At 63.3% G+C, this 9902-nt stretch overlaps 1 protein-coding gene across 6 annotated transcripts in view; it reads right to left on the bottom strand.

Annotated features, from left to right (window-relative positions):
* Nucleotides 1–968: 968 nt before the first annotated feature.
* Nucleotides 969–9902, bottom strand: part of EVL (Enah/Vasp-like) — a 143387-nt gene continuing 134453 nt past the window's right edge. For 4 of the 6 annotated variants that reach the window (XM_032345249.1, XM_032345250.1, XM_032345251.1 and 1 more), the window contains exons 8-14: nt 9269–9329; nt 8473–8536; nt 7276–7342; nt 7122–7184; nt 3572–3638; nt 2975–3032; nt 969–1456 (exon numbers count right to left, since the gene is read on the bottom strand). In XM_032345249.1, coding sequence (XP_032201140.1) covers nt 1419–1456; nt 2975–3032; nt 3572–3638; nt 7122–7184; nt 7276–7342; nt 8473–8536; nt 9269–9329 — 418 coding nt within the window. In that variant the 3' untranslated portion in view covers nt 969–1418. The remainder of the gene's footprint in view (nt 1457–2974; nt 3033–3571; nt 3639–7121; nt 7185–7275; nt 7343–8472; nt 8537–9268; nt 9330–9902) is intronic. The other 2 variants (XM_032345253.1, XM_032345254.1) reach the window with 1 other exon arrangement.

Here is a 9902-nt window from a genome sequence, read left to right as displayed (position 1 = left end):
GGGGGACCCAGGAGCACAGCTCCTCCTGCTGCCGGCCTGGGGGCTCCCTTGGGGCTGCCGGCACACCCACCTGCAGGGCTGTGCTGGGGAGGAGGCTCCCCGGGGAGCTGGGTGAGCTCAGTCACGACCTGCCAGCTGCCCCCACCCCCGCCCCTAGAGGTCAGGATTCCTGGGCTTTGGCCGGGAATCTGATGGCCTGGGTTAGAGTGTCTGCTGGACGGGGATGGGGGTGGGGCAGCCACTCAGAGAGGAGGCCCAGCCGCTGACCCCCACAGGCAGAGCCATCCTACTTCGGTCTTCCAGATTGTTTGGAGTACTCCATCCGTTGGGGTGTCCAGAAAACAGCAGTCCCGCCATCAGACGGGGGTCCCCAGCCTCATCCCCCTCTCCCTGAGGAGCCCCCCCACCCCGCCGCCCCAGGACAGCTGGGCAAACTGCTGTGTCCCTGGGGGCCAGGAGATGGTACCTGCAGGCCTGCCCGCTGGCTGGGCCCCTCTTCCTCCTCATCCCGGGGCAGATACTCTTGGCTTCCAAAGGGGCGCACACTGAGAAGTGCTGGGCTGTGCATTCGGTGGGAGCTGGGGGCATAGGGCAGGGCTTTGGTCCTTTCTGGACGAAGCCCCTTGTCACTTCCTGTGGGTTTGCTAAGCCCAGGCCGTCGTTGCCGCACCGTGCTCAGAGTGGAGCCGGCGCTTCCATGCTGCAGGTGTGGGCCGCACTCAGGCCCATCTGGGGAGCGGGGGCGGGGGGGGGGCCCGGGGCCGTGGCCGTGGCCAGGAGCCCTGGCTGGAAGCCGAGCGGCCCCCACTCTTGCTCCCCTCTTCCCCTGTCTGCTTCCAGCCCAGCTGCCCACCAAGGTGGCCGCTTCGTTCTTGCGGGCCACGATGTTGGTGGGCTGTTACCCAGAGGGGTATCCTTGGCACGGAGTGGCCCAGAGCTGGCGCGACAGACTGAGCCGGAGCCGGGGGTGTGGACAGAAAGCGTTTATTACCATGTGGATACAGACACCGCGGTGCGTGGACAGACTTGACCACCACGACGCTGGGGACCGCTTGCCCCTGCCAGCCAAGCTGCTAAGAGCATCACCTAGGAGAAAACTCGGAAACCGTCTAATGAAGCGCGTGATTTGGGGAGTCCTCTATAAACCAAAAGAAATGTACACTTAAATAGGCAAATATAAAATACAAAAAAGGCGAGTAGACCTGGTGTTCTGTGTCAGGTAGAATCTAAAAAAATCCAGAAATTGAACTTGTTTCCTCATTTGAATATTTTATCACAGGTTAAGACGTTTGAATGGAGCACGTCCCGGCTTCAGTGCGTGCGCGTGTGCTGCAGGCCTGGGGCCGGCCGGGCTCCTCGCTGTCCCCCGCCGGCAGTGGGCCTGTGGTCTTGGGCGGTGGCAGCAGGGGCCGGGGGCCCTAGGAGGTGCTGATCCCGCTCAGCTCCTGCCGGATGGCTGGGGGACAGGACAGGGCGGCTCAGGGCGGTGGGGACAAGGCCTGCCTGCTGTTTGCCCTGCTCAGTCCTCTGAGAGCCTGAGCTGGGCTCCCAGAGGCCACGAGACAGAGCCTTAAAGCCTCTGGCCTTTCTCCCCAGCTTCCTCCTGTCCCCACCCCTCATGGCTGTCCCCCAGCTTGGGGCCTGGAGCTGAAATAGCAGAGTGCTGGGTGCTTCGCTGCCAGAAGGGCTTCCAAGAAGCACCACATTGCTTGCGTTTTCCCACAGGCCCATCGGCCACAGGCAGGACCCACCCCGAGGTCACTTCTGCCTGGGGCTGTGCCCCTTCTGCCTCCCGCAGACCCGGGCACGGGCCGGGGGGCCGTTTCCCCACTGCCTCCCACAGTCTCCATCCCTGCACACAGGCTGGCGGTGCACTCACAGTGCATACCGGCTCTGGCCCTGGGGCCAGCTGGCCGGCCCTTCCCCGGTGGGGCCCCCAGCAATAAAGCGGAGTTAATGGTTGGCCTGTGTCTCCGCTCTGGCTCCGGGCCTGGCCTTGCTCTTCATTCATTAACTCCCTTATCTGCCTGGCCCAGGCCCGTGGGGGGGGTGGGGGGCGTGGACGGACAACCAGGAATCGAGGGCGCTCTGCTGGGACAAGGACGGGGCGTGGCCCGGTCCTAGCTCTGGGCCGGGTTTCCCGGCTGCCTGCCCCATAGTGGGGGGCCGCCTCTGTCTTCACAGCACCCACCCTTTTTAGTTCATGGAGCCCTCTCTGGCCCACGTACCCCGCTGTTGCTATGGGGCCAGGCCCAGCCTCTGGTGGCGAAGGGAGGTGGGGTGGGCCGGTCTGTGACTCCTAAGTGCCTCCTTTTCCTCTGGCTCCAGACCTGAGCCGGCTGTATCAAAGGCTCCGGCAGGAACCGGAAGAACGAATGTGATCAGGGCCTGACCCTGCAGCCAGAGGCTCTTGGTTCGGGTTAGCACATGCCTGGCCCCCAGCGTGGGGCCCAGCCAGCTGGAGACTGCATCAGACCCACAGCCAGTGCTGTCACTTCTTGGTCCCGCAACAACCCCCCCCAGCCCCCCGAGGGGAGGCAGCTGCCGCCATAGCCCAAACCCGGTGATCAAAGGCAGCAGCAGTCTGAGTGCACGGACAGGGAGACAGACAAGGGACATGACTGTTCAGGTGGCTTCCACAGTCTCGCGCTGGAAAGCATTTTCGGACCCCTCTCCCCTTGCACACATTCACACGTTTACCCCAGGCAGGAAGCTGGGTGAGCGCAGAACTAAATGCCACCCCGCCAGGGAGATGCGTATCTTAGACAAGTCACTTAACTGAGCCTCAGTTTGCTGGACCGCAGAATGGGGTGAGGTGGGGGTCAGGGGAATGGAACTGTGAGGATGGAACAGCTGGCCTCGGGCCCAGGATGCTCTCTCTGGCTGGGCCACACCACAGCTCGGCTGCTTTATATCCCTGGGGGACAGGCTGTCCTGCTGCTCCCCAGGGACCCAGGGCAGACCCGCCACTCACCATCTATGATTTCCTCCTTCACTTTGTGGAGCTCTCGGACCACCTCCTCGAGGATCTCCTGAAGGGAGCAGAGTGGGGGCAGCTTTGCCAGGGGCTGTGTGTCCCCACAGGGCAAGGCTGGAGAGAATTTTTTCTTTTTTTTTTAAGATTTTATTTATTTGACAGACAGAGATCACAAGTAGGCAGAGAGGCAGGCAGAGAGGAAGCAGGCTCCCCGCTGAGCAGAGAGCCTGACTCGGGGCTTGATCCCAGGACCCTGAGATCATGACCTGAGCCGAAGGCAGAGGCTTAACCCACTGAGCCACCCAGGTGCCCCGTGGGTTGGAGAGAATTTAAATGGGACCCTCCCAGTCCTGCAGAAACCAGGGGTGGTCCCAGGGGTGGGGGGAGCCCTAGAGCAGGCTGGAGTGTCCAGGACAAGGGTGCTTTTCTGGTGATGACGGGGTTGTGGGCCCAGCGCTGCGTGTGGGTGCCCCCTTCCTCTGCTGGCGCCCTGACAGACTTCCAGCTGCCCTGTGGAGCCTGCCTCATTGCGTGGACCCCAGAGGGTCCCAACCACTGGCTCGTTCATGGCCACGCAGGAAAGGTCACGCTTACCTGTTTCATCCGGTCCAAGTCTAAGGCATCCAGGGCCACATCATTCACGCTCCCCACTGGCTTCATCCTGGAGAGGACAGCAGGGCGCGGTAAGAGGGCAGCAGGGCCTGCCCACCGTGTGGGGACAGTGTGGGAAAGCAGGCTGTGTGGGACAGCCTCCTAGCAGGGCCAAGAACCCAAGGGCCAAGCATGGTCCTCCTCCCATTGTCTTTCAAATGCTTTCTGCTTTGACCTCTGGCCACTCTGGAGCTACTCTAAAAGGATTCTAATGGCTCGTTTCCACCTCAAGAGGGTCTCGTGGGTCCTGTGACCGAACTTCCCAACTCTGGGCTAGGACGGGCTGTTTCTGATCTGAGTTCGTACACAGATGTGGCAATGCAGGTCACACGCCGCCCCCTCTGGAGAAACACCTGCTACTCGTGAGGATTCTGGGTTCCTGGTTAACCTGAGGCTTAGGGAAAGCTAGTGATGACGGCATTAAGTACAATTGCAAAATCAAAATTGCACAGACCACACTCCTCCTAAAGGCATCCACTGCTGGTAACCGGTCCGGTCCTAGTGTGTAACTCTTTTCAGGAAACATCCTTGGAAGTGGTTTTGCTCTTTTGAGGCATGGACTGTACTTTTTGAAAAGTTGCTGTAAGGTTAGCTAGTTTGCTCTTCAATGTCTCATACATGAACCGTCCTGGAAAATCCTAACAAAATGCTCCTCTGACCACTCAGTCTTTTAAACCCGTGCGGAAGGGTCCACTGCTGGGATCCCCCATCCCCCGGGGGGGGGAATGGCGGTCTGGGCCTGCAGCTCTGGGGAAATGTTTTGCCCCTCAGGGTGAAGGACGGCAGACACACTCCACCACCCGGTCGGGCCGGCCTGGCTGCAGGGGCCGGTCTCTAGGGCGAGAGCAGGGCCTGCCGCTGCGGACAGCAGGGTGAGGGCCCCGACAAGGCAGACCAGGGCTGCTTCAGGGCGCATGTCTGAAGGGAAGGAGACCACCGTCCTGAAGCCAGGGCTCCCCACCCAGGTCACGGCCGCATGACTGACAGGAGCCTCCACGTGGAAACCACGCAGGTGTCTGCTGACGGACGGACGGATGAGGAAGACACGGGCACGCACACGGGCCCGCCAGCCCCCACAACAGGGTGACCCTAGGGCGCGACGCAGAGTGAAACCGGTGGGGCAGAGAGACCAGCATGTGCCATCGCACGAGGCCAAACACCCAGAGACAGAGGCAGTGGCTGGCGGCCTGGAGCTAGGAGGCGGGGGGTGTGTGTGTGTCAAAGAGCACACAGCTCAGCGTTGCGGGGGACGAGGGAGATGTGGGGTCTCCCGCACGCTGTGGGGTCTACAGGGAGGCACACGGTGTCATGCACCCGAAAGCTGCTAAGCCAGTGGATCTGGAAACTGAGGCGGCGGCCGTGTCAGCTAACCTGACCTTGGGGAGCGCCTCGCCGCGTGCTCGTGGGTCAGCATGCAAACTGGGCAGTGTTCGATGTCAGACCTTACTAGAGCTCGGAAAATGATCCCCTGAGTAAGTCAAGATCAGTAGTACAGTGCCCAAGCAGGAATTCAAAAAGAGCAGGGGCGCCTGGGCGGCTCGGTGGGTTAAGCGTCTGCCTTTGGCTCAGGTCATGATGCCAGGGTCCTGGGATCGAGCCCCAGATGGGTTTCCTGCTCATCGGGGAGCGGCTTCTCCCTCCCCCGTCCCTCTTTCTCATAAATGTATAAAATCTCAGTGGGGGGAAGCAAAGAGCACGCCCCCCCCCCCCCCCCCCCCCCCGGCTGAACTCGAGGAGGCCCAGTGCGGTTCGGAAGGAGCCTCACTTCGGATCCTGACAGGAACGAGGTGCAGCCTGAGACCCCGGCCCCACACATCTGGCCTGTGGGCGCAGTGTCTGTCCCAGCAGCAATTTTCCAGGCCTCCTGAGCAAACTGCTTCACCTCTCGGGGCCTCAGTTCCCCCACGTGCACCAACGCCCCCCATCCCACCCCGAGACGGACTGTCGCCACACACCTCCTTCAGAGCCCTCTGTGAAAGCAGAGGACAGACTGGTCTCAGGGGTGGAGGGTCTCAGGGGTGCAGAGCCCCAGCCCGAGGGGGAACAGCCCCCAGACAGTGTCCTTGCCGGGGCAAGGGACAGCTGGCTGCCCATCGCGCTGCACCTGCGGGAAGTGTTGGGCCCGCTGCGGTGCAGCCCCAGAGGCCTGGGCCCCGCCCACCTCCTGGTCCTGGGGCCTCGCTGGGCTCCTGCCCCCTGCCTGTCCCCCTGCTCATTCACAGCCAGAGGGAAAGTGCTGGTTCCCCACGGTGCCCTGTGCCTACAGCTCGAAGACCAGGCCTCCCGCACACACAAGGAAACTCAGCCTTCCTGCCGCGTGACCTCTTGTGCCCCCTCGGAGCTCACCTCCCTCAGCCTTCCCCACCTGCGCCCCCTGCTAGCCCCCCTGGTGGCTGTCTGTCCTGTGAGCTGGCAGGTTGGTCACAGGACCTCAGCACTTACCATCTCCAGCTTGGAAGGCTGTCCCCGCTCTCTTTGCAAGGGCAGGCTCTCAGCCGGGGCAACTCCGGTGCTGCTCTGAGAGGCCTGCCCCAGCCCACGTGCTAAAGCACGTCTGTCCCCAGCACGGTCTGCCATGCCCCCCGTCTTCCACATAGCGCCTTGTGGGCAGCTGCAGCTGCCTTGTGCACAGGCCTCCGGATAGAAAAGGAACTCCTTGCTGGCAGGGACGCGCCGGACCCAGCCCAGCCCCTGGCTGACCACTGAGAGCCCGTTCCTGACGCCTGGCCCGTCGTCCCTGTTCCTGCCGGAGCCGGCCGGAGCTCCCCGAGAGCCTCGCTAGCCTCTGCAAGACCCGGCGCCCCGCTCCGTGGGAAGCGCGACCCCGTCCAGCCTGGGCGTGGCAGTGGAGACCTTTCCCAGCACGGGCTCCAGGGACCGGCACCTGAGGCCACACTTGGCCTGCAAGACCGTGTGGCTGTCCTCCTCTCCCTTCTGGGGCCCCTCCGGTTTGAATATTCCATCCTGCTATCACGCCAGCTTTTGGTTTGGGAATACAGTGAGGGAGACGTGCTTCTTCTGGGGGAAGGCGGCTGTGCGTGCTCTGGGCAGGGGGCGGGGGACGCCCGTCCGGGATCAGCTGCGCGGCGGCACACGGCTGTGGCTGGTGAGCACGTCCCGTGTCCAGCGGCTGCCACCACACAGCTGTCGCAGGACGCATGGGTTTACGGGCCTCTTTATGGGGCAGGGGAGGAGCGGAGGCCGGGAGAGGCCACCCGGCTTGCTGGAAGTCAGTCGGTGAGCCCGGAGCCGGGCTTCGATGTCAGCCTCACTTCACCGCGCCCCCAGGCTGCGGTCTCTCCCTCCAGGAGGGGACAGCCAGGGGCAGGACTGCACAGCCCCGGAGTCCCTCTAGCCCTGCCTGCCCCAGGTCTGAAGGAACAGGCCACCCTTTCCCAGAGCAAGTTGTTAGGTGACAGGACACGGGGCAGGTTTGGGAGTGTTAGTCACAGGCAGGGACGGAGGAGGCCCCTGAGACGGGGCTGTTCGGTACCTAGCGTGAGGCTGCGCCTGAAGGGGGCTCTTAGCTTCGGGGCTCTTGGCCACAGACGGGGTTCTAGGGCACGGAATGAAACAGACACGTGAATTGCCCCGTCGCCTGCCTTGGCCCCACCGACTCGCAGCAATGCCTTCCCAGGGCCGCTCACCTGGACAGTAACGAGGACACAGGTTTCTCCACCGAGTTGCTCCGCTCCCAGGGCTTCCGGCCAGCCTCTGTCAATCCACACAGCGGACGGAGAGCCTCAGAGCTGGGAGAACTCTCAGCGGCCACCCCCCACCGCACCCCAGGCCGCTGGAGGCCCCCCACGTCTGAGGGCGCAGAGCTGCCCCGTCGGGAAGGTCGGCTTCGGGTAGAGCTGGAAACCTGGCTCTCTGCTCCCGGCCTCCCTTAGGGCCAGGTGGCCCTTGCAAGGTTGCGGAGGGCCCTGCTGTCACCCTGTGTCTCCCGGCTAAGGACACAGCTCCCAGTCCCTCGGCTTGGTTGCGGCCTGGCTCTGAGTCCTCTCACCCTGGTTGGGTCTCTGCTCAGGAGTGTGAGCCCTGCGGTCGGGGAGCCTCTTAACTGACCTCTGGGGTCGACCCACGACTCCAGCAAAGGGCCAAGTGGGGCGGAGGAAGTGCTGGGCCTGGCATCTCTCGGGGCGGCCCGTGGGCCCCACATGGACACCCGTGGCCCGAGACACGCGTCTGCTCCACGCCCTGTGCGCCACACTCCCTTCCTGCTCAGGCCCTGAAAGCTGCTGCTCCTTCCATCTTGTAAGTGGTGCCGGATTAGTGTTCCATTTTACTTCGAGAGAGCTGTTGGACTCCACTGAACTCCCTGGCTTTGCAGGTGAGCAGAGAGGCAGAAGAAAAACCCCAAGGGGCCGCGGGGAGGCCCGCTGTGGGTCTGAGGAGGGTCTCCCCAAGGTCACACAGGGGAATGCACACTCGTCCTGCACGCACGTTAGGTGGGACCACATCCAGGCTCCAGGCGTGTGGCCTTGAGCAGAATGCGTCACCTCCTAATCGGGAAACACAGACCCCTTCCCTGGGGCAGGGACGTGGGACAGGGAGGCATGCGCAGGATCCTGAATCCCTGGTGGCAGCTCTGAGGCGGAGAGGGCCTGGAGGGCGGTGTCATGGCGGAGACAGCGACACCAGCCCATGAGCAGCCCTGCGCTGTGCGGCGCTGGCCCGCCTGCCCTCTCTGCCTCCCCCACCTCGCTGGGGAGCACCGGCCCGGCTCGGAGCAGCTGCCGCACACAGTGTGCTGAGCCAGCGGAGCCCGGGCGAGGCAGCCTCTCCCCACCTGTGGCCTCCACAACCTCGTGCCCGTCGCAGGGCGGGACAGGGCGCCTTACCTGAGGAGTTAGGTGGCTGGCTGGCTGCTCGGGTCCCCGGGGATGGAGAGGTGCTCGGCTCTTCCTGAAACGGGAGAGAGCAGCTCTGCCCTCACGCTCTGTTGAGGAAGGCAGTCGGGGCGGGGGCAGGGTGCTCGGACCCGGCCACGGGGTAGCATCTGTTCCTCACATTTTCTAACGAGCACGTATTGCCTTAAGAATCAGCCAGACAGGGGCGCCTGAGTGGCTCAGTGGGTTAAGCCTCTGCCTTCAGTTCAGGTCATGATCCCAGGGTCCTGGGATCGAGCCCCACGGCGGGCTCTATGCTGAGCAGAGAGCCTGCTTCCCTTCCTCTCTCTCGGCCTGCCTCTCTGCCTGATCGCGATCTCTGTCAAATAAATAAAATCTTAAAAAAAAAAAAAGAATCAGCCAGACGATGACCACCGCCATCAACAGGCACAAACCCGCCACCTTGGTGGGGAGAGGGCTAGCCCCGGGGTAGGCGGGGAGGCACAAGGCTGTGCGGGGAGACGCGGGCTCCTGCCGAGCAGGGCAGACCTTCTCAGTGGCCGGCCACAAGCGCCGTGCACGAGGGAGTCCCCGCCCGCTCACACAGCCGGCCGCAGGAGAACAGACGCGGCCCGAGCTCTGGGCACCTTCTGCTCCCTGGTCCCCCCACACTCTCGTGTCCCTCCTGTGAACCTCCTGGTGAAGTTTCTGTCACAGGTATGTCCAAGCCGGGTGCATGTCTGCGCCCCGAAGGCCCGGTGTCTCCCACCAGCAGGCGCGGGGGACGGCAGGCGCGGGGTCCGCTTACCGCTTGGCCGTCGTCGTCCTTTCTGTCCGCCGGCCGGTCTGTCTGGGAGGCTGCTCTCCTCCTAACACAGGAGGAAGAAGGTGCCAGTCAGCTCCTGACGGTTCTCACGCGGACCCAGATGCCTCTGCCAGACACAGCCTGGTCCTCAGAGGAACCTGTGGTGGGGATCTGACACCACTTTGGTGTGAAGGAGGCAAAAGTTCCAGCGGCCGTGGCGATGCCCGGGGGAGGATCCGGGCCTTCTGTGCTCGTCCCATGACCCTGGGCACAGGACGGGTCTGGGCAGGGAGAACAGGGCCCGGGGGACATTCCTACATCTGTTTACAGCACCTGAGGATGGGAAGAAGTTGGTTTGCACCCTGTCCAGGTTCCCTGGGGGCCCGGGTTTGGCCACGTGGCAGCTATGCTCCTAGGACACTGAAGGAAGGCCAGGCCCCCGGGGACCGGGAGAGGCATCCCCCGGTCACAGGTCAGCGCTCGGGGAGCATTCGGTCTTCAGGTTGACTGGCTTGGGTAAGGGAACCCCACACCCTTCTGGGAAGGAGAGAGACCTTGGAACTTAGTCCTACAGCCACACCCTTCCTGCTCTGGAAAACCACTGTGAGCCTGCCCTGCTCAGAAAGGGGAGGACCCC

This window comes from Mustela erminea, chromosome 5 (assembly GCF_009829155.1).
Source record: "Mustela erminea isolate mMusErm1 chromosome 5, mMusErm1.Pri, whole genome shotgun sequence".
NCBI lineage: Eukaryota > Metazoa > Chordata > Mammalia > Carnivora > Mustelidae > Mustela > Mustela erminea.
The sequence above is the reverse complement of the archived record's forward strand: the minus strand, read 5'-3'. Positions and strand labels throughout refer to the sequence as shown.